This window comes from Furipterus horrens, unplaced genomic scaffold (assembly GCF_987537825.1).
Source record: "Furipterus horrens unplaced genomic scaffold, mFurHor1.1.pri manual_scaffold_13, whole genome shotgun sequence".
In the NCBI taxonomy this organism is placed as follows: Eukaryota; Metazoa; Chordata; class Mammalia; order Chiroptera; family Furipteridae; genus Furipterus; species Furipterus horrens.
The window spans coordinates 13,680,664-13,706,410 of record NW_028327183.1 but is presented as its reverse complement, the minus strand read 5'-3'; the positions used below and the strand labels follow the sequence as shown (position 1 = coordinate 13,706,410).

The window sequence follows — 25,747 nt, the reverse complement described above, 5'->3', positions numbered from 1 at the left end:
CTGGCTGCAAACGGCGAACCCCTCACCTTGAATTATTTTCCCTCTTTTGAGATGGGGTGAAATGCTACCGGATCTTTTTAAGAGCCCAGCCCGGCAGGCGCGCTGCCCAGGCGGACGCTGGAATGGAGGCGGGGCATAGAAGTGGGGGCGGGGGCTGCCGTAGCCAGCGAGCCCGCTGATTGGCAGTGACTCGCACAGGAAGGAAGCGCGGACGCGCCAGAGCTGTCCGCCGCGGCATGCTTCTGCGGCCGCTAGGGAACTGGGCGTCCCGGACGCTGCGCAGCAAGGGCCTCGGGAGCACCGCCCGGGGCCCTGAGATTCGAGGGGCGCAGCGCTGGGCCTGGCCGCAGGGTAACGCATCTCTGAGTAACACCTGGGTGGCGGCCGGATGCAGCTCACGCTTCAGTGTTCAGCAGCATCCGCCCCACACCCTTCCCTGGGCTCGTGGGACCCGCCTGAACCCGAAACTCCTCCTCGGAGGTGCAGGGGGTTTACTTCTAGTGGCTGTGGGAATGGGCGGGGACGGCCACCAGCATGCGCCCCAGTTGCGAGCAGGCAGCGAGTGGGTGGGGCCCTGGGCGTCCGGCCCGTTTCTTCTTCAGAGTTAGGGAGCCCTGTAAACAGCTGAAAGAACCCCACTCCCCATGGGTGGGGGCTGCTCCAGTCCCCCGTCCATCTCCTGGTCTGATTCTTTTGGGGGAGATGGAGGCTGGGAGCTGCAGATAAACAACCCCCAGCGAGTGGTGGGGGCTTTCGGCCGGGAGCGCTGCCTCCCCCACAGCTAGTGGAGACCCTCCCCTTCAGAAATGGGAATCGCCGTTGCACCATTGCAGAACGCCACTTCTGGCGTTCTTTGGCCTCGGGCTGTTGGGTGGCACCTTAGAGCCACCTGTGAGGTGGGTGGGCCTCGATGTCAGCCCTGGGCCTGGAGGAGAAACCTGAGTCCTGGGCGGAATCCCATGACCACTGCCAACTCTTACCTGGCGCTGTGAGTGGAGGCGGCTCTGCCTTTTTCACTTGCTGGGTCATGGATATAAAATGTGTGGAAGGTGGAAAGTATAATATACCAAGTGAAAAAAAAGCTGAGCACAGCAGGGCCCAGATGTGCCAAGAGGACCCAGGCAGCTGTAGCACAGTGTCACGCAAAGGCAGACAGACGGCTGTAGTGGGTCTGCCTCTATCCGCTCATCAAGGTCCCAGGTGTCATTGGAAAACATTTTTAGGTCAAGGAGCAAGCATAACAGTGACTTTTTGTGGTAGTTTAGCAAATTAGGACAAAGAAGAGTGATTCATTTAAAACTGAGTTTAAATATTGATTTCCTTTCTTTTGTAGGTAAAGATAAAGAAAATGAGAAAGAGAAAAAGTCAGCGGTAAGTCCCTCTTTTATGTGCACTCTTCATATATGGATAAATTTTTTTGAGTGAGGGAGTGAAGGAATATTCACATAGTCAAAAGCAGAAATACCAGAGGATCTCCAGGGATATGGAGGGTCTGTCTCTGACCTTCGCCTCAGACTCCCTCCCCAGAGTCCATGGGATATCTTATATTATGGACTGTTATTCACCCATTCAGAATCATGTTTATGAAAAATGTTTATAATGATTTGGAAAGATACTCATTATGTAAGAGATTTTAAAAAAGGATAAAAATATATGAAATATATGAAGTATGATTCAAATGAAATAATATATGAACTTTCCATAAGAAAAAAAACAGGAAAGAAATACTACAAACTATTGCAGAAATTGCCAGTCTGGTTAAGGGAGAATTGGGGAGGGTTAATAGTGGTTTTGAATGAGAGGGAGAGAGAATTTGGAGGGTAAAGAGTCTTCATTTAGTTCTTTGAAGGTTAAATGAAACAAAGATTTATCTTTTCTTTATTTATTTTTAAAGATTTTATTTATTTTTAGAAAGTGGAGAAGGGAGGGAGAAAGAAAGGGAGAGAATCATCAATGTGTGTTTGCCTCTTGCACCCCCAACTGGGGACCTGGCCTGCAACCCAGGCATGTGCCCTGACTGGGAATTGACCCAATGACCCTTTGGTTTGCAGACTGGGGCTCACTCTACAGAGCCACACTAGCCAGGGCAGGGATTTTTTTTGAACAGTTTTACTTAGTTTAATTTACATACCCCCCAATTCACTCATTTTAAGTATACAATTCAGTGAATTTTAGTAAACTTACAGAGTTGTACAGCATCACCACAGTCTTAATTTTAGAACATTTCTATCACTAGGAAACTTCCTGCCCATTTGCAGTCATTCCCCCAGCCTCCAGCAACCTCCGATCTACTTCCTGTCTGTGGATGTGCCTTTCCTGAACATTTCCTATAAAATGGAATCATATAGCATTTGGTCTTTTGGGTCTAGCTTCTTTAACTTAGCATGTTTTTGAGGTACATCCATGGTGTAGCATGTATTAGTACTTCATTCATTTTTTATTGCCAAATAGTATTCCATTGTATGGATGTACCACACTTTATTTACCAGTTACTGGATATTTAGGCAAGTTTCCTTTTAACTGAGTATTTCTAAGGGTCTTTAATTGGACAATATAGATAATTTTGGTTCTGGTGGGAGCTTTGGATTCTGAGCCTTTTTGCCTCTGTAAAGTTCGGTTCTGATTGAACATCTGAATGGCGGTTATCTCTGGAGTTATGAGTGATTTTTATTTTCTTCTTTTAGTTCTCAGTATTTCCTCCTGTGAAATGCTTAACTTTTATTTTCAGGAAAGATTAAATAGTTATTTAAAAAGAAGTCTAGGTGGTGCATTTTTCTCTCTGTGAAAATGTTAGAACCCACTTCGCAGGTTCTGGTGAGGTTAAATGTGGTAATGGTGTATGTTACCCCTCTTAGGGCCTGGCTTGCAACAAGGTGCTCAGCCAAGGCCTTCTGTCCTGTCCCAGTACCTTCCAGTTCATTTTTCTGCACAAAGTTGTGAGTTAGGTTCTAGAGAACATATACATGCTTTCTAATCTCAAAGCCATTAGAGGTTAAGAAGGCAGGACACGTAGGCCTAAAATCTAATAGTCCAAGGGGTTGAGCTAGGGAAGGGCAGAGCTAGGGTAGCTGAGGACAACCACTGTGGTCTAGGGGTTGACGTAGGGATGGGTCTGTCCTAGAGGGCAGTGATCTGGTGTACACCAGCAGTCGGCCTGGAGCCTGCCACTGAAGGGGAGGGTCAGTTTGTTTATTATTAACAGTGGGACCTTGGGGGTTTCTGTGGAGGGATTTTTTTGTGTACATAATGAGGTCTTGGACTGAACCAGTCATGCTGTTTACCTGAGTCCCTCTCTGGAAACTCCTCCCAGGTATTCCCCCAGGTGCTTGATTTCTGGTTCTAATGTGCCTTTGTCTTTTGCTAGATCTGTGTTGAGGGCAATATTGCCAGCGGGAAGACAACATGCCTGGAGTTCTTCTCCAACACAACAGACATCGAGGTATGGCTTCCACAACAGGAACTCGCAGAAGCCTGACAGAGTGCAAGGGGTGTGGATCAGTCTGTCTGCTAGGAATGTAGTGCCAGTCATAAATGCAGGCCACATGAAGCATGTAAAATTTCTAATAGCCTTGCTGAAAAACCGAAAAAGAACATTCTATTTAATATAATATACCCCAGATATTATCATGTCAACAGGTAATCAATATAACAATCATCAACGAGCTATTCTACATTCTGTTTTTCATATTAAGTCTTTGGAGTCTGGAATGCGTTTTGTATTTATAGTTTATCTCAGTGTGGACTAATTCTCTTTCAACTTTGTGACAGCTCCGTGTGGCTTGTGGCCGCTGTGGTGGACAGTGCAGGTACAGCGCTCCCCACGTCTGGTTACAGAGAGTTTACATGGGAAAGAAATCGGACTGTTGGGAATGGGTAGAATGTTACAGTGCAGCATCTGTCCCCTCTACCCCTCTTCTATATTTCTTCTCAGGCTTGAAAATATATGTTGATTTCTGCGATTATCTCCTTCCTCTAGTCAGTTTAAAGTTCCGTGAAGGCAGGCCTGGGGAGTTTTGCTCTTGCTGTCCTTGGTACCTGCCATGGTGCCAGGCACAGTAAGTGCTCAATAAACGCTTGTTGAGCGATGGTGCCACAGATGGAGGTCAAGGCCTGGTCTGAATGATGTAGCTTATGCTACTCAGGGGACAGGAATGGTGTACTGAAGACCCAGAAGAAGGACGGTTGGGAGGGGCAGTGAATGATTAACAGAAGAAGGGGTATTTGAACTGGATTTTGAAGGATGCATAGGATTTTTTCATGTAATGAAAGCTGATGTAAAATGAGTTGACTTAGGCATACCGGGCGGAAGGCACAGAACTGGGGGAAAGTAACTCTTTAGGGGTCTTGTTCATTGCTTTCCTTTGACCTGTGGTGCCTGCTCACATGCACTTGAAGGTCCCCAGATGGATTAGGGTTCTCTCAAATTCTTGACCCCAAATACACCATTTAAATCTTTTTCAGTACACACCTGCACAACAGTTTAGGGAGTGTACTAAAGAAACAGGACTCTTGGGGGAAAAATTGGACAACTGTAATTGAAAAACCAAAAAAAAAAGAAAAAAAGAAACAGAACTCTTAGGTGTCACTGTGCCCAATGTAGAGATCAGAGAGAGGAAATAGAGGCGGAGCAAGCTGCCAAGGTCATGGGAGAGTTCCCAGGTAGAGAAGCTAGGCTTCCAGTAGCAACCTGAAGTGCCTAAATTAGCTTCCCTCTCGGCTTCTCTCACCTCCCTGCCCAGCTGGACTTGATGGCAAAGGCTGGGCTGGAGACAGAGGAGGGATTGAGAGAACTTGCCTTGCCCTTGGGCAACTCCCACAGCAGCCAGAGTGGTGGCCTGTGCATGTACTTATTTACAGGAGTGGATAGAGTTGTTCTTGGGTCATTTCTGGAAGTCACATGAGGAAGCCGTGTTTAGATGGAGTTGTGGCCTCTCACTGATTGCTGCTCAGGCTATTTTGGCTCATCCTGAGCACCCAAATCTTCATTCTTTCTCCCTGCATTCCCCACAGCACTTACATGCTTGCACAGAGATCAGAGCTGAGGAGCAGTAGCTCTTTGATGTTTTCTTGCCTTGCAGGTGTTATTGGAGCCTGTGCCCAAGTGGAGAAATGCCCAAGGCCATAATCCTCTGGTGAGTGTGTTGTTTCCTGCATGAACCATCTGTCAGCTTCCTCTTAAGTGCCTGGGAATGGTGGTGCCTGAGCCTGCCCCCTGTCCAGGCATTTTCTTGCTCTTAGTTAGGTTGGAGGAGGAGAGGGAGGGTACATGGCATCAGGTAGGTGTTCCAGGGTCAAGGATCTTGGAGGTTTGCCTGCGCATGTGCAGAACCCAAGGACCTCCTCTCGGTGATCCCATGTCTACTTTGGCTCACTGTTGTTTGCTAGGACATAGCACACGGGAAGCACTTAGTAGGTGCTTGTTCAGCCATTCATTCAACCAGTAATTGTTGCCTGCTCTTGCTCTCCCAGCCCTAATGTTCCAGTGTGGGGAGGCAGAAGGCAATTACATGTTATATGGTAGGTAGTGATCGAAGCTATGAAGAAATCTAAAGCAGGTTAAAGGATACTATTTAAATAAGGCAGAAACTCTCGGAGTCTTTGAATAAAGAATCCCAGAGACATGAAAAGAGTTTTCACCTCTGTGCATGTGGGAGAAGGTAGAATGCCCGTCCTTCTCTTTGGGCATAACAGAAAAGCCTCAGAAACATTCTCATTCTCTAGGAAATAGGGAGGAGACAGGGCTGGATTATTGAGGAAGACAGCTAGTATTGCTGACGTCAGGGATTAGAGGTGGTGACATTTCAGAGGACACAATCCCAGTCTCAGAAGTCTGAGTATCCTTGGTACAAAGAACATTTCCAATGACAGGTTTATAATAAAAAATATAATCGAATTAGATATTTTTACGCACATTTCCACTCTGGACAGAAGATTAAGATTGGTAGTTTTGTGAAAAGTCTCAATTCACCATTATCTGAATTGGCTTTCTGATGCAGAAAGGTGTTTGTTTCTGCAGCCATCTGACAAGAGGGAGTGTGTCTCCTAACCTTTCTGAGGTTTTTCTTTTACCCTCAGTGAGGAGCCAACAGTTTTCAGTGTAGAGATGGAGTTTTGTTAGCACCGAGAAAAAAAATGCGGAAGAGAGCCGAGTAAGACTATTAGCAAGTGGAATCTGGAGCAGAAGTGTTTTGCGTCTCCAGGCAGTAGAGTGTGGTGGGGCAGGGCTTCTAGTTTAGTCAGGATAGTTGGGGAAGGTATCTCTTGTTAGGTGACATTTGAGTAGAGACCGAAACAACGTGTGGGAGTGAACAGTGCACCTATCTGGAGGGAGAGCATTCAGACAGAGGGCAGAGCAAATGCAAAGGTCCTGAGGTGGGATTGTGCTCGGGTGTTTGGGGGACACCAAGGAGGCTTGTGTAGTTGGAGGTGCACTGAGCCAGAGGAGGAATGGCAGGGGACGAGAGAAGATGTAAGTGATTGTCTGGTGCTCTGTGGGCCTTGGTAAGGGCTTCGAATTTCATTCTGAATGCAATGGGACGTCATTGGAAGGTTATGAGCAGGACAGTGACAAGAACTGATTCAGGTTTAATGGGCCTGCTTTGGCTGCTGGATAGAGAATAGACTCCAGGGGCTCAAGGGACATTTATTGAATGACTGAATGAATGTTCCCTGGGAACCTTACATAGGCTCCTGTTACAGATGTTACTAGGCTGTCCTATAAGTGCTCCAGTGCCTGTCTCTTTCTGCTCCATCTTGAGGGCCCTGTGACCATATTGGGTTTATGTCTGGCCCCAGTTCAGCCCCATATAGGTTTCATGAGATGACGATCAGTGACCAGAACGACCACAGTTCTACAGAGAGAGGTAAATCGCTGTGTTTTTCCCGCTGCAGGCTCTGATGTACCATGATGCCAGTCGCTGGGGCCTCACGCTGCAGACCTATGTTCAGCTCACCATGCTGAAGCAGCACACGCGTCCGCAGGTACCTTTCACATGCTTGGTTTCAGCCTTCTTAACGTTTTCTTCAAATGAGGGGTGCATGATTGCCAGGAAGGGAACCTCACAAGGAGGCCTCGTTGGGCCGTCAGCACTGCTTAGCCTTTTCTATGTTGGGCCAAGGTCGCTGTTCCTGCAGCTCTCTGAGGACCCCCAGCCACCAGCCCCAGCTAGTTGAGAAGTGGCTGTGATAACACTGTGAGCCTGAGTCTTCATGACCTGACCATGACTGGGCTCAACGCCATTGAACTCAGTTCTTCTCGAACTGTGGTCCCTGGACGAGGAGCGGCAGCAGCACCTGGGAACTTGTTAGAAAAGCACCTTTTCTGGCCCCATCCAGGGCATGCTGCCTCAGAAGTCCTGCAGATGAGGCCCAGCAATCTGTGTTGTATCAAGCTCTCCAGGTGATTTTAGTGCCAGCTTTGTTCGTTCGCATGTTTGAGTACCACTCTAACCTTCACAAGGGCTGGCTGTTGAGGCAAAATCTTGACAGAAAGAATCTCATTGGCTCAGCTTGGGTCAGGTGTCTAGCCCTGGGCCAGTCAGGTGTTGGGAAGGTCACGGAGCACAAACAGGCTGCCTGGGCCCCTTCCATCAGCAGGAATGTGAATAGGCTGAGTCTCTTAGAAGAAAGGCTGGCTGAGGAGATCCCGATTGGAACCTGTGGTTCAGAATCTCAAGTGCAATCTAAGAGACCTGCTTTGGAGGCTCTGCAAGAAGGAGATCCCTACAGCCAGTTACACTGACCCAGCCACTTGTCTGGGGAGTTAGATCAAGGGTTGAGCACTTGTAGCTGTCGTTTTTCTACTGTTCTGTGTCTTAAAAAATGGAAAGATATGAGCAGAACCATATGAACTTCTATCTTCCCAATTGTCAGTCTAAATGATACAGGTTAGAGGAGCTGAGGTTGGCACTTTTTCCCTTTGCTCGCACTACTTTTCCTGAGTGGGCAGTCACTTCAAACCTGAAACGTATATTATATCTGAATATAATGGGACATACTATGAAGGAGGCAGAGAGAGAAAGAGGGATGGACAGACTTGGAAAGATGAACAGAAAGAGAAATGGTTGGAAGGGGAGCTAGCAAAAGGTGGGCAGTGGAGAGTAACAGGTAAGGAGAGGACGGAAAATTAGAAGGGAAGATGGATGGACAGGTAGACACACAGGGAGAGGGAGAGTTGGGAAATTCCTGGGTTATGTTTTGAATCTGCCCCTGATTTGCTGGTTCAGGTCCCATGGGTGCTCTGGGTACATGGGTACCATGCTGAGTGAGAGCAGTGTTTGCCCACTTGGGGTCAAGGGTAAGGGCCCCTCCTTCCTAGTGGGGACACTGTGGACAAAGGAAAGGTCATCTGTGGAGGGCGCGAGCACCCTGCTGCAAAGGGGTGATTTCGGCGCTGTCCTCCTTCCTCCTGGGCACAGTCGTTCCCGGTTCCGGAAGGGCAGCAGTGGTCCCCAAAGCGACGAGGCTGGCAGGGCTCACATCCTTTGGGGGGGGGGTGTTCCAGAAATCCAGACCCAGAGGCACTGATAACATCACTTGAACCCCAGTCCTCTCTGGGCTTTACCTTAGGCATTGAGATCCCTCTGCTTAAGCAAAGTCACCCTCCTGAGGTCCGTAGTAATCACCATACTTTGCACTTGACACCGCTCTGCTGGACAGCACTTGGCAGTGTTTCTAGCCCTTCCCCAAACCCACAGTCCAGGTGAGGCTTACTGCTTAGCGCCAGCATTGCTGCACTGGCCACTGAGCTTCAGGGTGTGGGAACGGTCCAGGCTGAGGGCGAGCACAGGGGATCCTCATGTTAGCCTCACGTTAGCTTCCTGTATTCAGCATCGACCATAGTTGGGGAGCACAGGCATCCTGGAAGCCTTCCTGACCTCCTCCTCTTCCCCTGAGTTAGTGAATCACTTTTTGTTTTCTTTCAGACATTACCTGTAAGGTTGATGGAGCGGTCGATTCACAGCGCAAGATACATTTTTGTAGAAAACCTGTATAGAAGGTACCATAGTTTGCACAATTGGTATTTTACTAATTTATTCAAAATGAACTTGGAACTTGTTTGTCCAAATGACAGATATTGGGTACCTACTGTGCTGTATCAGTTCTCTCTTGCCACAGTACTGCTGTGTAACAACCACAGAGCCTCAATGGCAGACAGCTTTCTGCACTGATTTCTCAGTCATGTGGGGTGCTCGGCCAGGCGGCTCTGCTGACCTTGGTTGGCCTCCATGGTGTGTCTAGGGTCGGCGGGTCTAGGATGGCCCTGACAAGGGTGATGAGGTGGCTTGCTTCTTTTCCTCTTGCCTCTCACCCTTCTTCTGGGACCAGCAAGCTAACCTGGGCATTCACTTCTCATGGTGGTGGTGGAGCAGCAGCACTGGAGGAAATACATAATTGCTTTTTGGGGCCTTGGCTTCACATTTGCTAACATCCCATTGGCCAAAGCCGACCCAGTCTGAGTGGTGGGAGGGCTCTTGCAGGCTACATGCCAAAGTGGGAGGATAAAGGGAGATGAAGATTTGGCGCCACTAGACCAATCAGTCTAGCACAGGGTGCGTGACATTTGTTGTGATTTTCACTCAAAACTGTCGTTTGCCCTCATGGGAGCAGACTCGGTCATTGACAGAGTTGGAGGGGACTTCAGGTGGCCCACCGTGCTGAAGCCTCCAGGGCGTGGTGCCCTCCATTCCTGTGCTCACGTGGCTGCTAATTTTTAGGGTCTTGGGGAAGTAGGCTGCAGGCTGAGGTCTGAAGCTTTAGCTTCTTCCATGCCCTGCCTTCTTGGTAGCTGTGTGCCTGGTCCCTTTCTCCTTGCCAGCCCCCCACATCACTGCTTTTCCCTGCTATCAGCTTTGGGGTGCTGCTGTCACTCCCTTGCAGAGCTGGTTCTGATACCTGCCTTCTGCCTTCCACTTGCTGCGTGCTGGCTCCCCATGCCTTCTCAGTACAGCTGTCATCCTAAACGTCACCTCTCCTGACCCTCCCCAACCACCCTGTCTAGGTAGCGCAGGCCTCTTGTTATTCTTAATCACTACTAGGGTCTTAATATTCGATCAGTTCTGACCTGCAAAAGTGGCAGTTTCAGGTGGATTAACTTAGTATATGTCTGTTTATTTAATTGTCGATTGCATGTCCCCCATCCCGCTGGCCCATAAGCCCCTTGAGAACAGGGACCACATCTAGTTTACTTGTTTAGCTGGGACCGAGCACAGAGCTAGCACCTGGTTGATACAGCAGTCCCTCTCTGTATCGCGGTTCACTTATTGCGGCCTCACTGTATTGTGGGATTTTAAAAAATATTATATTTAATCATTTATCGCGGATTTTTCGCTATATCATGGGATTTTGCGGTACTGTATACGTATGTTGTTAAAGTTATGTAGGTTTATAAGAGTGTGGAATAAATGTAAGGTTCCTACTTCATGGGGTGGGGGGTGTTCTGGAACATAATACCCGCGATAAGTGAGGGAATCCTGTACTTGATAACTACTGTCTTCTTGGGTGACGAGACCTGTGGCTCTTCTTTGGTCTCCAGCGTCCGGGCCCGGCTCTTCCACATCCTTTCCTTTGAGGGGCCACAGAAAGGCTTCTCCTGTGGGTCCTGAGCTTCCATGGAGCATGCGCTTGAGCCTGTGTGGTCCTAGGGCCAAAGGCTCTGAGCATTAGGGCCATGCTCTGGGGTTAGGGACAGCAACTGGAGCTTTGTCCTCTGACCTCAGTTTCTCTTGAGGGCTCTGCCCATCCAGCAGGCAATGTTCCTGATGCTGGCGTCCCATCCTCCCCCAGCTGCCTGGGTTTCCCTCGAGGCTGAGCTGTCTGTCCGCCCACTGCTTGGTTTCCACAGCCCTCGCTGCCTTCTGCTCTGTGATCATTAGTGCCTGTGCCGGAGGGTGGGCAGGCAGAGGAGGGAAGAGAAGAGAGCCAGGGATTCCTTGTGGTGTTTGTTTACTGCCTGATCAAAGTGTGGCCCAAGGAGCAGACCCTGGGCAGGGGGTGGGAGTCCCTGTGACCCTCATGTAGCTGGGCTGTCTCTATCTTCTAACCATAGTCAGCTTGGGGGGGTCTGCGTGGCAACTCCTGGCTCTTTTTGAAGAGGGTGAGCTGGGAGGGATGACCAAAGGTGAGAAGTTGGGGGGATGTGGGTTTTATCCTGGCTCTGGAGTTTGCTCTCTGTGAGCACGACCAAATCCCACAAAGAGCCCTTCTTGTCTCTGATTCCCGTCATCTGTCACTGGAGGAGAGCCTTTGGAACAGTGACCCGGTTTAGGTCCTGTGACCCTTATGCAGGACCTTGGTCTTCATGACATGTGCCAGTTAAGCCCCCACTCCATAGGTTGCCCAGGGCCTGGTGGATCTCTCCAGAAGTCCCTTACCTTTGCTTGTCGCAGGGTCAGTTTTATCACACATCATTATGACACTTTGGAGGATGGTTCTGTATTTCCTGATCTAAGTGGCTATGGGCCAGGTCACTGGTTCAGAGCACATGGGCCTTGCCCTGGGCTGATTTGTGGGTAGTGTGGGGAGAGGTTGTAGCTTTTAATCTTTTTGATCTGTTTTCCTGCCCTGGTAATGCCATATGTATCTGTCCCTCCCCCTGACCCTCCCAGAAAGCCTGGCATCGGTGGTTAGGATTTCTGTGGGACAGAGAACCATGGGAGAAATGTACAGTGTCCTTGTTTCTGTTCTTGATATCTAATGCTTTTAAGTTCATACAGCCCCCAGAGGGCATGGATTCCCCTGAAGACCATGTTGGAACCTCTGGACCCAGTTCTGGTATCACTCGATGAAGCCAGAGGCTGTTGGTTGGCGTGTGGCCTTGGGAGCACCATGCGCCGTGGTGGGCCAGGCCACAGCCCACTTTGGTTTCAGGGAGGTGGGAGAAGGTTGTGCCCCTCAAACCCTTTCACCGAAGTCCTCCAAGGACAGAGGCAAGATCACGCAGGTGCTGATATCCCCTGTCCTCCAGGCCCTGTGGCCCAAAGCAGGCTGCCAACATGAAAGTGTCTTTGAAGTCTCCTCTTTTATGTTAGAAAGTCATTGGGTTTTGCTTCTAGCCTGTAACATGCTCTTCTTTTTTTTTTCTGTTTGTACCTGGAACAAACATGCTTAGCATGTGGCTTGGCATACTCCCTCCTTTAGCCATAGCTTGACTCCCCACTTGCTCTTTCTTCATCTCACATTTGTTGGTTCAGGTTTTGGTTGTGGGGGGGTTCTGTTGTGTTATCTTTATTTCAGGGGTCTCTGGGTTTGTTCCTTGGTCAGGATTGAGGCAGACATAGGCCAAAGGTTTTCTTCTTGGAGGCAAAATAAAAAGTGTTTTTAACCAGATGAAGGGAGTGACAAGTAGGAGGAAGACTAGGCTGTGGGCTCTCTTCCTGCCCCCCTCCTTCCAGCCCCAGCTTCTCCCCATGCAGTGGGTCAGGCACAGTGAAGCGTTACTGAGAAAGGAGATGTTTAGAGAGGTTTCTGCTCCCCCAAATACAGGGCACTATCATTCTGAGCCTAATCCAAATGGAGCTTAGGACTGGGTTTGGCTGGACCCTTTGACTGTATCCAGAAGTGGATGTTTTGGTTCCTACCTGCTGAGAGTTCGCCTGGGTCCTAGAACCACGGATAGCACGTGTAGAGCATCTGCTCCCACCTGGGCGCTTGTGTGGGGACCGCTCTCTCACAGGGCAGGAGGGCAGTGGCTGCTGCCCCTTTGGCATTGGGGTTGAGCCTGCTCTTTCTCAGAAGCTCTTGCAATGTGGGCTTGGAATCTGGGGGTGAGGGGGCCTGGACGGAAGTGGGGAAGGCAGGCCTGGCCTTGCTGTCTGTAGTCGTAGGCTCGGGTGCCCAGGAAAGTCCACATATTGGGATTCTGCCTCCTCCAAGGCAGAATTTCTTGAAGGGCGGTCTTGCCTTTTGAGTTGTGAACAAGTAAACAGTTCTCCTTGGGAGAGATTGCCTCTTCCAGCCCCATCCCGCTTCTCAGCCGGCTTGTGGTGGGCAGAACGTAAGTGCAGTTAGGCCACCAGGGGTCTGTGAGGGTTATGTGACTTCCTGAAGAGGACGATTTTGATTACACAGTCTCCTTAAAGATGGAAACTTCTGAGGTGTGGACACTGTACCAAGATGAAAAGCTGAAGGTGGCAAGAAAGGCTCACCGCTGAAGAGGCCACGCAGGCAAATGTGTGGCCCCAGCTCCGTGGGCTGAATGCTTGAATGCACAGATTTTGCAAGATTGTCTGGTTCGTGTGTCCTAAGGGCAGAAGTAAGGGAATTGAGGGGGCCCAGCTGGGAAAACGACCCACTGACTCACCTGGGGCTGGTGTTCAAGGACATTGAGTAAGACCCTGAGTTTGGAACAACAGGTGGGTCCTCCCTGACTTGCCCTGGGCCTTGGACTCCTCTCCTCTGTAGGCCAGATGGGGACTCATGGCCTCGGTCATGAGTCAGAGCTGTGGCTTTTCTCGAGCTGAGGCCCTGAGACACTGGACATGGTCCAGAACAGCCCCCTCAGTTGACAGACCAGGGAAGGTGAGCGATGCAGTGAAGAAACCATGGGTTTGAGGGCCATGGAGAGCGTGGCTTGAGTCCCTGCTCAGACCGAGTTGGGCTTCTCTGGGCCTCAGTTTTCCTCATCTGTGAATTGGGTCACAGGGTCTTAGGAAAACGAAAGAAAATAATGCATACAAGGTGGCTGGCATTTGAGGGTGAGATCTGTGTTCACTGGGGCTGTCTGGGCCTTGGGGCGAAGGTGGCAGCACACTGTGCCAAACAGGATTTTATGAACCTGAGACCTCCGGGTAGTCACCTTGCTGTTAGGGAAGGCTCCGTGACACCCTCTCAGTTCACCGTTGGTGAGTTGGGCCTTTGGATTTTCTGTGGAGAGGGGCTGTCCTCTCTGTGTTCTGTGGAAAGGAAAGCAGTGGCTTGTGGGGAGTGCTGGGGGTGCCATTCTGGAGGCAGACTCTGAGGAGCCGGGCAGAGTTCCCAGGAGGAAAATGGCAGAAATGGATGAAACAGCACCCGCCGCCTGACATCCCTCAGAATCACAGAAACCAGGCTTCGGTTTCCTCATTCAGCTCCGTCTGTGGGCCCCACTGCCCACAGCGTGGGCACATCCGCTCTCACCAAACCCAGTTCTGAGTGGGGCCGAGATGGGTGGAGATGTTAAAAGGGGGAATTCCTCTCCTGGGCCTTTGGGGGTCACCCAACTGTTGATGGGTTTGCTTCTCCCAGCTGCTGCCATTCCTTCCGTCTCTTTCCTGTGTGTCTCCTCTCAGGGCAGAGGAAATCCACAGGAGCCCTTAGACGTCAGGTTTCCCTTTTCACGCTTGGGTCTTTCTTCTTCCACCTTTTCTTTCCCTCCTTCCTTTCTTTGTCATCTGAATATGTAGCAGTCTCCTGCCCACACTCTTGATTTGAGAACTGATACGTTGTTAACTTTTGGGAGATACAGAAAGGTATAAAGAATAAAAAAAAGAATGTCTCCCATAGTCCTACAGGTCAGAGAAAAGCACTGTTAACATTTTGGTGTTTTTTTTTACAGTCTTTTTTCAGAAATGTGTGGACGAATACTCTTGAAAATTTGGGTGGGTCAGACTGCACACACAGTTTTGTATCCTGCTGTTTCATTGAATTATGAGCATTCGATTATGAACATTAGCATGTCATTAAATACTGCTTTACATAACCTTTCAGTTACCTCATGGAAGCTGAAAGGTTATGTACCAAGATGTAGTTTTTATTTTACACAGTGCTACACAGGCATTCATGATTATTTCCACAAAACAAATGTCTAGAGGTGAATTTGGTTTGCTGTGCCACCTCCTAACCTGGGCACTGTCCCTGTTCTCAGGGGACAGGCTTCAGAGCTCCTTTCTCTGCTTGGAGTTCAAATCCCGTTGGGCAGTGCCATGATGCTTGCTGCATTATGCTATGACCTGTCCCCATTCAGTGGGAAGTCGGAGGTGTTTAAGGTCGTTGTCATCACTGCATGTTCATTGTCATGTGGATCACACTGCGGTGCCCTTGGCAATGCCCTGTCAACAAAAGCCATCCCCAGTTACTTTTGGGGAGCAGCGCATCCCAGAAACTTCCTTGTGGGTAAACAGAACCCTTACACCTGTCATTGCAGCGGCAGGATGCCTGAAGTGGACTATGTGGTTCTGTCGGAATGGTTTGACTGGATCGTCGAGAACATCGATGTGTCTGTGGATTTGATAGGTGAGGTGGCCTCTCCTGACCTCCCTCCCGTGTCCCTCCCCTGGGCCCAGTGAGGATGAGCTTATTCGGGTAACCACCAAGCAGGGGCGGCTGGCAGGGCCTTTACCATGGGTGATTCTTTCGCCACATCAGTTCAGCCTTTTCCCCAAGGGAAGACAGAATTTAGGGGCTCCTGGTCCCTCCTGGAGAATCGCCCTGACCTTTGCTCCTCAAGCTGTTCTCCCTGAGTTTATTGTGATTTTGTGGGTTTTTTAGTTTGTAAGGGAGGGAGGAGGTGATAAAACCTAGGCATTAACTGAGACCCACTGGGCGCTGGGCCCTGTGTAAGCTCTGTCTGCGTATGGAGCGTTAATTCAGTCTCACAGCGACCCTGTGAGGCTCATGATGTGAAAAGGACATGGAAGTCAGGAGGAGGGTCAGGGTGCCTGTCGGGTCACACGGCTTGGTCAGTGGCCGAGCTGTGAGCTGACCCTGATCTCTTCTGCTTAGAGATGCTGGCAGATGTTTCTCTCCGCGCCTCACCATGTCTTCCTTCCCCTGTCCTCAGCTTTCACTTCCAAGCCATGAACAGTCATTAGAGCCACTTTTTTTTTTTTTTAAATCTCAGTTTATCTCCGGACCACTCCCGAAACCTGTTATCAGAGGTTAAAGATGAGATGCAGGGAAGAGGAGAAGGTCATTCCATTGGTAAGAGCCCCCATTAACCTGGTTGGAGATGAGCTGGAAGCTGCCATCCTCCCAGCCTGGCCTGACTCTGTGAGGTCATTGTGCCCTTGTCACAGAGAGAAGTAGGAACCGAGAGTGTCAGAGGGCCAACTCTGACTTCCTCTGTGGCTGGAGACCCCATGCCATGTCCAGATCTGCCTCACTTCCTGTGTCCCAGACTCCGCCATTGGCATCTGTCCCCTGTCCCTGCCCAGGCATCACCAGGCTTGTCTGGTCCACCTCCTACAGATAGCTTGCCTCTGTGCCCTCTGGATCCATTCTAGCACGTGTCCTCTTGCTTGCTGCTGCACCCCCAGCGCTCAGCGCAGGGCCTGGCCTGGAAGTGACACTCACTGGTGTTTGCTTACTGCTTCACCCTCTGGGTCTGGCTCAGGGCTGCACTGGCTCTAGTTGGGATTGTTGTAACAGGCTTGGGCTGCTCTCCTTGCCCTCATCCCTCACTCCCCACATCTGCCTCCATACTGCCGCTTGGGTGATGTTTCCAATACAGACCACCATGCATGCAGTTTCCCAGCTCCAAACCCTTCAGTGCCTCATCCCGGTCTAGGAAAAAGTACCCATCTTGTAGCATGCCATACAAGATCCCGAGTGATGGCTTTATCTCCCTTTATTCTCCTTTGTCTCTTACACTGTGGCCATAAAGAACTAGTTGTGGCTCTACACATTTATTCATACACACGCTCACTCAACATGGAGTTATACAAATGTGCTTTTGCATAGTGGGCTTTTTAGCCTTTCAAGTTCAGCTTGGATGTCACCACCTCCAGGAAGCCTTCCCTGACTTTCCCTCCACCGTGCTTCCCCAACCCCTGGGCTTACTATGATCACAGCCCTTAGGACCAGCATATTTACATGTTCTCCATCTCTTAGGAAATTGTGAGTGTTTTACAATTAGATCTCATTCCCTGTGATCCCCAGTATATGTCCCAGGGCCTGGCACCTACGAGTTTCTCAGTTAATATTGAACTAAATACCCTATGTGAGAAGCTACCACTGGAAGTACAGAGACAGAGGCTGGGCAAGCATCTACTGGGATGTCATGGGGTCTGAGCTTAGGATGGGTTGAACTGGGGGCTCTGAGGCCTGTCTAGCTTCCAAGACCTGCCCAGCCTTGTTTGCCTGGGTACCAGCAAGGCCTTGCTCTGGGAAGCTCCTTTGAAATCCAGAGACAGGAGTGATTGGAGAAAGGGTGCAATGGAGCAGCTGTGATGGGGCAGAGCTGTTCTAAAGAAGTGCAGAGTCTGGAGTTCCCCCTAAGCCATTATCTAAGCCATTGTCTTAACAGTTTTGACAAGGCCTGCAGGCCAAATCTGTCTCTTTGCTAAGAGAGAACTCAGTGGTGGATGAAAAGGCAGCTGTAGGGTTCACTCAGAGCTTCTGGGCTGGGAGGAACCTGCTGCTTGAGGAGGAGGTATTGGCAAGTGGCCAGGAGCACCCTGGCCTGCATGTGGGAGTGTGTGTGCCCCGCAGGCACGGGTGGCTTAGGGGCGTGTCTGGGCCTCTTCACCTGTGGTTCCCACCCCGTTGGGCTTTCTGAGGTTGGTCTTTATGGTCTAGAGGATCCATAGGTTACAAGTTGTCTGCTGGGGTGGAAGCAGTGGGAGTGGGGCTCCTAGGCCAGTGAGGGTCGCATTCTTTTCGGTGAGAGGGTAAGGTTCAGCTGCCCAGGGCTAGGATGCCAGGCCCTCCCCCAAAGGAACTGGTGTCCTGCTGCTAGAAGAGTGGCAGTAAATGAGAGAAGCCAGGCGAGGGGGCGTCGGAAGCACCAGCAGAATGCGCTGGAGGGACGGGATAGGAGGGGCTGTCATGGTGCTCCAACTGTTGTGATGCCCGGGCTGCTGTCCAGCTGCATTTATCGTGGTCCGCCGGAGCCAGGTTGGCTGTTGTGGGCTCTTCTGTCCAAGCCACTGCCTCATGGTCACTGACATTCACCGTGCCTGCCTGAGATCCTGAGTGGGAGAGGTGTGCTTGCTCCCCTGCATTTTAACAGTCTGTGTTTGTGTTTCCTGGCAGGAATACCTGGATGCGATTCACCACCTCTATGAGGAATGGCTCATCAAAGGGGGCCTTTTCCCTGTAGTGGCCCCTGTTCTGGTAAGTCCTTCTGACAGGGCAGGAGACTTTTCTAGAAGGAGGAGTAACTGGCATATTGGCCCCTCTGCAGTCTGGGGAAGGGCCGAGTCCTTCAGGGCTCGACAATATGGAAGAAGGAAGCAGGGAGGGTGCGAAGGTCGCTTTCTCTCTCATAATCCCCATTCTGGATGAAGTCTCAGTGACTTGGACAGACCTAAGAGAGGGTGACTTGTCTCAGTGTCATTACACCAGTGACCACAGTAGCATCTCACTTATCCAGCATCATCCACGAAGGGATGTTCTAAATGGTTGAAGCCTCTAGAACTGGGCTTTGGTTTTAACCATTTGGGATGGTCATCTTTCTGATGCGAGAGTCTCTTCTACAGTGGATGGCAGGCTCAGAGCCTGATCGCACCTTTTCTCAGTGAATCAGGGCATCCGAAGGAACATCCCTTGCTGTTCTGGGCTGTTGCACAATGATGCCTTTAGGAGGTGCTGAGGTGTGTAGGACTGTTTGCCCCAGACCACTAATATCTTTGAGTTTCTCTTTTTGCTTTTTATGGTAACCCTTCTTTCTCTGGCTGACACTCGCCATTTCTAACTCTATTGATGTACCTGCCTCATCCATGATTCTTTGCTTCTCTGTCCCCTTGTGTTTTGATTTGCTGCTGCTGTAATTTTCAGGCAGGCAAATGGGTGGATACCTCAGACTGTTAGGAATGTGTGCAGTGTGGGATCTGAGGGTGTGCCGTGCACAGACTTTTGTGCATGGCCTTGGGGACCTCTATTTGGGCTGTTGTAACACTTTTACTCATGGCTCTTCTGGGCGGCGAAGTTGCTGGAAAGTGAGATATTACTATAGTGGATTTTTAAAGAAGCACAGTTTATTTTTTCCCTCATAGAAAATTAGATGCTATAAAATGATGAGAAAAAATCATTTATGAGCTCGCTGCAGGGACAACTATAGTGAATTCTTAAGTGAAAATATAGCTGAGAATGTATTTTGACCTAGAACCGGGCGCTTTGGCTTTAACCTTCCCCTCCCTGCCTCCTCCTGCCTGCTTCCACCTCTTTCTTCGTCTTTGAAGGGAGGATGATGTGGAAACCAAGTGCAGCCCTGTGACTGTGTGTTTAATTTCCAGGTGATTGAGGCTGACCACGACATGCAGAAAATGTTAGAACTCTTTGAACAAAACCGGGACCGAATATTAACTCCAGGGAACTGGAAACATGGTCCATAGAATGGGAAGGATCATGCCAGAAAAAGTGCCCACTGTTGCCAAGTTAGCTCTTAGGAGTAATGTGGAAAATCTCCTTGGGAGTGCTTTATGTCTAGCCAGACTTGGTTTCCTAAGGGTCTTTTCTCCTTTGCCAGTATTTTTATCCTGGGTATCTGGCCATAGAGGTAAATGACAAATGGGACCATTGGGTTTATCATGCCCGTTAATGTTTGCAGCCTTGCATTCTCCCGGCACCTCTTGTGGTGATTGCACGTTGCTGGGTCCCTCTAACTAAGTTCTTAGTCAGGGCCCGCTGACATCATGCTGGACTCATGGTCTCTAACCATTCTGACCACACAGGAGGGTGAAGCAGGGGTCTTACATCCCAGGGTCTGGAGCTGAAGCTCAGAGAGGCTGAGGAACTCCCTAAGGTCACACAGCCATGAAGTTGGAATTATCCAGACTTGTAGCAATTCCAAAAAATGTTCTCTTGCCCCCTCGTTCTGATAGCCGCCTTCCCCAACTGGAGACCCTCACATCTGTGTGGGGAGAGCCAGCAGTTCATGGAGCAAATGTCATCATTTTCTTGTGATTTTAGCAATGGTTACAGAGCAGTTATTAACACTGCTGTGAGCCCGGGCAGGAAGAAAGCAGACACGGGGCCTAGTTCTTAGAGCAGAGGGAGGCACTCTCCAGAGACTCAAAGGAATGGCTACGAGGAGCATGGCTGGGGGTTGGCACCCCTGAATTGCTGGGCAGGGTGAGCCAGGCCAACAACGTTCCAGACCTATTGGCGTTGCTCCGTTCCGAGGTGGGGCTCTTTAGAGCATAAATCAATATATCCCAGAGCTGCCTCAGCTGCTTTGACTTTCGCTAAAAAAATATCTTGAAGAGCATATACATTTTCTTTTATTCAGTGTCCTTAGTTTCAATTTACTTTATACATTTTTAAAAAGATTTTATTTATTTTTAGAGAGGGGAAGGAAGGGAGAAGGAGAGGGAGAGAAACATCAATGTGTGGTTGCCTCTCACATGCCCCCAGCCGGGGACCTGGTTCATAACCCAGGCATGTGCCCTGACTGGGAATCAAACCAGCAACCCTTTGGTTTGCAGGCCAGTGCTCAGTCCACTGAGCCACACCAGCCAGGGCTACATTTATACTTTTAATACCTTATTAGAACTATTTAGAAATATTTCATGTACCTGGTAATTAAAAAGTTATAAGTATATCTTTCTTTCTCAAAAAAAGAGGTGGGTGGGTGGGGTGGTCCAGGGCGAGAGTGGGTGGTTCTGATACCTTTGCTGGAGTTCTTGGAGGTGGGAGAAAGGCAAGAAGGGAGTTGCCAGCCACAGGCTGGATCACCAGACCTGGCTTCTGCAGTGTAGTGCCTGGCCTCCCCCACTCCTTCAGTCTTCGCATCCCATCAACCTCACCACCCGCCCAGTACTGCTGTGTTGTCAGCTCAGCCTGCCTCCTGTGCTGGGCCAAGCCCCACGAGGGCAGAGACCATGGGTCCCATGCATCCCCCCTGCCCCACAGCCTGGCTCTCAGGAGGCCCTCACTAGATGCGGACCCTGGTAAATGATGTCACCCAGCTTCTTCCTTTTCCATTTCCCTTCCTGCCCCCTTTCATTTCCACCTGTGCCCCTCACCTAGATGAAAACAGTCAGACACCCTTCCTGGGACTCCCACAGACTCTCACCTTCAGATCTGGGGAAGGACAGAGGTATTTACAACTCTGAGAGCAGGTAGAAGATGTTTCTGAAACCAGACTACCCCTGGGTGCCATTGAATCTGCACCTCTTTCTCCTAAAGCCCTGGGGCTGGAGGCGGGAGCTCATTTCAAATGCTCACATATCTGAGGAATGAGTAAGCTTATCCCTCTTGGCCTTGGCCACCCTAAAGCGTTATAGTTATTAAAATAATTGACCAGTTCTTGAAAATGTCAGCCCTCCGTTGCTGAGAATGTGATAATGCCTCCTGCCTGGTCCAGTGGATTACTCTCTGAAGGTCCCAGGGTCACCTGGCTCTCTTTTCCGAACAGTCTCATCTCCTGACTCCCCTGAGGCTCAAGTGAACTCTGTTTCTCTGGTTTACATAGATGATGAACTTGACAAAGCTGTCATTAAACAGAAGCTAAGAAAGCCAGTCTTGTGGAATCCAGGACGTGTATCAGCTGCCTTCTTGAATTTCTGTATTTCTTGGCTTTTCCGTCTCTAAGACCGGGGTCTGTGGGACACAGGTGTCCTGGGAGATGATAGTAGGTGTTCTGAGAAAAGAGGGTTTTGTGATTCGGGATATTTAGGAAATACCACCAGGGACTCTCTCTGAGATGTATGGGATACCTCGCTCATTAACACAAGAAGTCTTGTGACAAATGCATCTTTTAAACTTTGTTTAAGCCAGGGACTCTCAAACTCATTTGAGAGTAGAGCCCCTCATTTGAGGAATATCCCTTCACAAGCTCTAGAGGGACTCATGTTCCTTGGAAAACACACTGGGAAGCACTGAGGCAGGGCACCTAGCTGCTGATGACTCCCAGCGTCTGTGCCCTGTGGGATTCTCTAGCTCACGGTTCTCCAGTCTCAGAGCATCAGAGCCCCCTGGAGGGCGGTTAGGGCGCTGACGGCTGTGCCTACACCCAGAGTTTCCAGCTCAGCGGGTCTGGGCTGCGCCCGAGAATCTGTTTTCTAACAACTTCCCGGGTGGTGAGGAGGCTGCTGGGGGAGGGACCGCCCTTTGAGAACCACCTGCCTAGTTGTAAGTTTTCTAGACGTTCAGAGACCTGGTCGTGTTGTTGAACCTCCCGTGAGTGCTGGGTCTCTCATCTGTGCAGGGGGTGCGCTGTCCATTTCTCAGGGCTGTGAGGGTAGCTGCCCTGGCGCATGTGGAGGGGCCCAGACCACGGTTCAGCTGATGTGCCAGGAAACCGGGCCGCAGTGCAGTTAGTGGCTGGGGAATGGCTATAACCATGGTAACCGGCACTTCGCATCAGAGTGGCATGGATGCACACTCATACCAGTTAATCTGGGGACTGTCGTCACTGATCCACTCAGTAGGGACAGGTCCCAGGCCTGGCTGAGGCCGACCCTCAGGACTATACCTCTGTCATTCTAGAACAGCAGATCAGGGGACAAGCAGTCTGAATCTGGATCTGCACCTGTCGTTCAGTGGCACGAGAGGGAGGGCTGGAGCAGACACAGCTGCCTCTCAGGCTGTGGGAACTGACGCCTCTCCTCGTACCAGCAAAGCCCTGGTGCATCTTACGCACTAAGCTGATGGTTTTCTAGTCTGTTGTCTCATTTCCTGGCAGACCTTCTCAGTGGGCCCAGGTGACCTCTCACCCACCTGTTGCCTAATGCACGGCCCAGATTTATCTGTAGCCAGGGATGGATAGATCTTGGCAGCTCCAGGCTCACCTTTGAAATGCCCAGAAAAATGAACAGTGACCAATTGCTAAGTTTTAAATGAATATTAACCTTTTGGGATCCACTTAGCTTTATGGGTGGGGCTTGGGGTTTGGGTTCAGAACATGGCTGTGATCTCAGTTTCCCTGGCTATTGGCTGCAGGACCTTGGGCAGGTCACCTCACTTCTGTGATCCTATTTCTTCCTCCCCTGGATGTTGGGGTTCTGTTTTTCTCCCTCACAGGGAAGCACTGCACAGACTAGGAAGGGGCAGGTCTGGAGCGGTGCTTAGCTGCTTCCTTCTCCTTCAGAATCCTTACACCTCTCTGTACTTGGTGGAGAGGTGTCTAGACTTTCTAGTACTTTCACTGGCCAAGTTTCTGGAGGGGGAAGCTGTTGGTGGGCTGCTCCAAGCCAGGGCAGTGGAGATCCTGCATTTTCGATTTTAAAACATGCTCCTCCTTCAGGGCTATGGGGGAGATATTATCTCAGCATCCTCTCCAGCCATTTACTCATCCAGGAGTGCCCAGACAATCTGTAAGCAGGTCTCTATTCTCTCCCTGCCTTCCTACAGCCCTTTCTGTGCATTAACCCAGTGCCAGGCTCTGCGCTGGGTGCCAGGCCCACGTTGGTGAACAGGACAGACGTGGACCATCCACTTCTGAAACATTAGCTCCTTATAGCTGCTTCCACTCTGAAATATCCTCAGGAAAACCCACGTGAGGCAGGAGGGCTCCAGCAGCCTCACTGTAGTACAACAATATACTCCAAAGAATTAATGATAAAAGCAACACAATAAGATTTCAGTGAAGGGCAGGATACAAAATTAACATATATGGTCAATCAACAGAGGTTATAATGGCTGTGAAAATCCCATGCACAATATTAACAAAGAAGATTAAATACTTTGGAATAAACATAGCAAGAAATGTGCAAAACTATACAAGAAAAAGTTGACACTATATAAGACTTGAACATCCCATTCTTGGATAGGAGGACTCAGCATTATACAGATATCAGTTTCCCTAAGTTAATTTACAAATTCAGTGCAATACCAATAGAAATCTTACAGGCTAGTTTCTGGAATTAGTCACATTTGACCAAAGTTTATATTGCAAAACAAACCTGCAGAAATAACCAGGAAACTACTGAGAAGGAAAAGCAGTGATAGAGGACTAGGCTTACCAAATATTAAAACATACTCTAAAACCTCTGTAATTAAAACCGTGTGGTCCTGGTGCATGAAGAGACAAGCAGAACTGTGAAACAGAACAGAAAGCCCCAAATAGATCTCTGGAAATAAGTACATGTGGAAACAGTATCAGATGAAGGTGTCATCTCAAATCATTGGGTTGAAGATAGACTTTAATAAGCAGCACTGAGATGACTGGTAACTGTTTGGTAAAAGATAAAAAAATAGATCCATATCTCATACCATACCTAAGAGTCACTGGTTAGGGATCTAAATGTAAAACTTGAAACCATACAAGTACTGGAAGAAAACATGGATGAATTATTTTTTTTGAACCTCGATGTAGAGAAAGTTTTCTACCTATGATTCAAAATCCAGGAGCACTAAAATTTGACTAAATAAAAAATTTAAAACTTGTATGACAAAAACACCATAAGGCAATTGACAGACTTCAAGAATAATCACAACATATATTACAAAGGGCTAATATCCCTAAATCTCCATGAAGATTACTTTAAAAAATGAAGGACAGAGGATCATAAATCAAATGGAAAAATGAAAAAGCTGTGAACAATTTCCAAAAAAAGTTATAAAAATGGCCCTTAAGCATATGAAAAATACTCATTCACTTAATTAGGGAAATGCAAATACAATGGTCTGAATATTTGTGTCCCTCCTTCCCCAAATCCGTATGTTGGAAATGTAATGCACAAGGTGATGATATTAGGAGGTGGGCCTTTGGGAGGTGATTAGGTCCTGAGGGTGATTAACTCACAAACGGGGTAGTGCTCTTTCGAAAGAGACCACACAGAGCCTCTTCCACCACGTGAAGGCACAGCAAGAAGTTGTCAGACTGCAACCTGGAAGAGGGACCTCACTGGAACCTGGCCGTGCCGGCCACCGTGATCTTGGACTTCTAGCCCCTGGAACTGTGAGAAATAAATTTCTGTTGTTCATAAGCTATGTGGTGAGTGGTATTTTGTTACAGCAGCCTGGACAGGCTGAAGGCAGCAAACCAAAACTGAGATGCCCTTTCTCATCTACCAGCCTGGTAAAAACAACAAGCCCCCGGACAAAAACACAATGACCAAAAACCCACATTCTGTTGGTGAGGCTATGGGGAAGCAAGCACTCTCATAAATTGCTCAGGGGGGAGGGGTTTGTAAATTCGTACAACCTTCTGGAGAGAAATTTGATAACATTTAACAAATGGCATTATGATCCAGCAATCCCACTCGTCGGATCTAAAACATGCATATACATACTTTGTACAATATGAAAAGACGCATGCACAAGGTTATTTGTTGCAGCATTACTTGTAAATACAAAATGTGGGAAACAACAGCAAGTCCCATACCTAAGAGTAGTTAAATGAACACAGTGGAGTAGTATGCAGCTGTAAAAAAGAGTGAGGAAGATCTCTCTGAACAGATATGACATGATTTTCAGGACACACTATTAAGTGGAAAAAAAAAGCAGTGCCCAGATGATTATCTGTAGTATGCTTCCTTTATATTAGAAAGAAGAAGTGTAAGAAAATACACAGAAGCAAAGGAAGCGCTGGAAGGATAACCCAGAAACTAAAGAGAATGGTAGGGAAAGGCTGGGAGAAAGGGTTGCAGGGCTGTGAAGGGAACAACGCTTCTGTGAATATGTCTTTTGTACAACCCCAACCCTTAGAACTGTGGTAACGGAATCACATTAACCCCCCCCCCCCCCCCGAGTAAACAGTTAAGACCAACTAGGAGGGAGGAGGAACAGAAAATGGAATACGGATACTTGACAGATGAACTTAATAGTATCAGAAGTGATCAGCAACCACACTGGGTGAGAAAGAAAATAATACTATGGTTACCTCAGATGTTAGTTTCAGGGGAAGCAGGGGAAGGAATAAAAGGAAATTCTTTGTACTGTTTTG

The 25,747-nt window shown here is 49.0% G+C and overlaps 1 protein-coding gene across 2 annotated transcripts; it reads left to right on the top strand.

The window, feature by feature from the left end:
* Nucleotides 1-202: 202 nt before the first annotated feature.
* TK2 (thymidine kinase 2) lies at nucleotides 203-25,510 on the top strand. 2 transcript variants are annotated; one of them, XM_090259831.1, is made up of 10 exons: nucleotides 203-351; nucleotides 1,334-1,371; nucleotides 3,365-3,439; nucleotides 5,079-5,132; nucleotides 6,892-6,981; nucleotides 8,925-8,998; nucleotides 15,122-15,210; nucleotides 15,818-15,897; nucleotides 17,950-18,030; nucleotides 19,152-21,393. In XM_090259831.1, exons 1-10 carry the CDS (start codon nucleotides 237-239, stop codon nucleotides 19,248-19,250), a joined length of 795 nt encoding a protein of 264 aa, XP_090115957.1. In that variant the 5' UTR covers nucleotides 203-236; the 3' UTR covers nucleotides 19,251-21,393. The 2 variants fall into 2 exon arrangements, with proteins under 2 accessions (XP_090115957.1, XP_090115956.1); XM_090259830.1 differs by lacking the exons at nucleotides 203-351; nucleotides 1,334-1,371; nucleotides 19,152-21,393 and adding an exon at nucleotides 24,662-25,510 and having other exon boundaries at nucleotides 3,370-3,439.
* The last annotated feature ends 237 nt before the right edge of the window (nucleotides 25,511-25,747 follow it).

Bases quoted from the DNA above. Each gene is read 5' to 3' on its own strand.
- TK2 (XM_090259831.1), top strand. From the start codon at position 237: ATGCTTCTGCGGCCGCTAGGGAACTGGGCGTCCCGGACGCTGCGCAGC. The intron at 6,982-8,924 runs GTACCTTTCACA...GTTTTCTTTCAG, and splicing joins AGCAGCACACGCGTCCGCAG to ACATTACCTGTAAGGTTGAT. The intron at 15,211-15,817 runs GTGAGGTGGCCT...TTTAAATCTCAG, and splicing joins TGTGTCTGTGGATTTGATAG to TTTATCTCCGGACCACTCCC.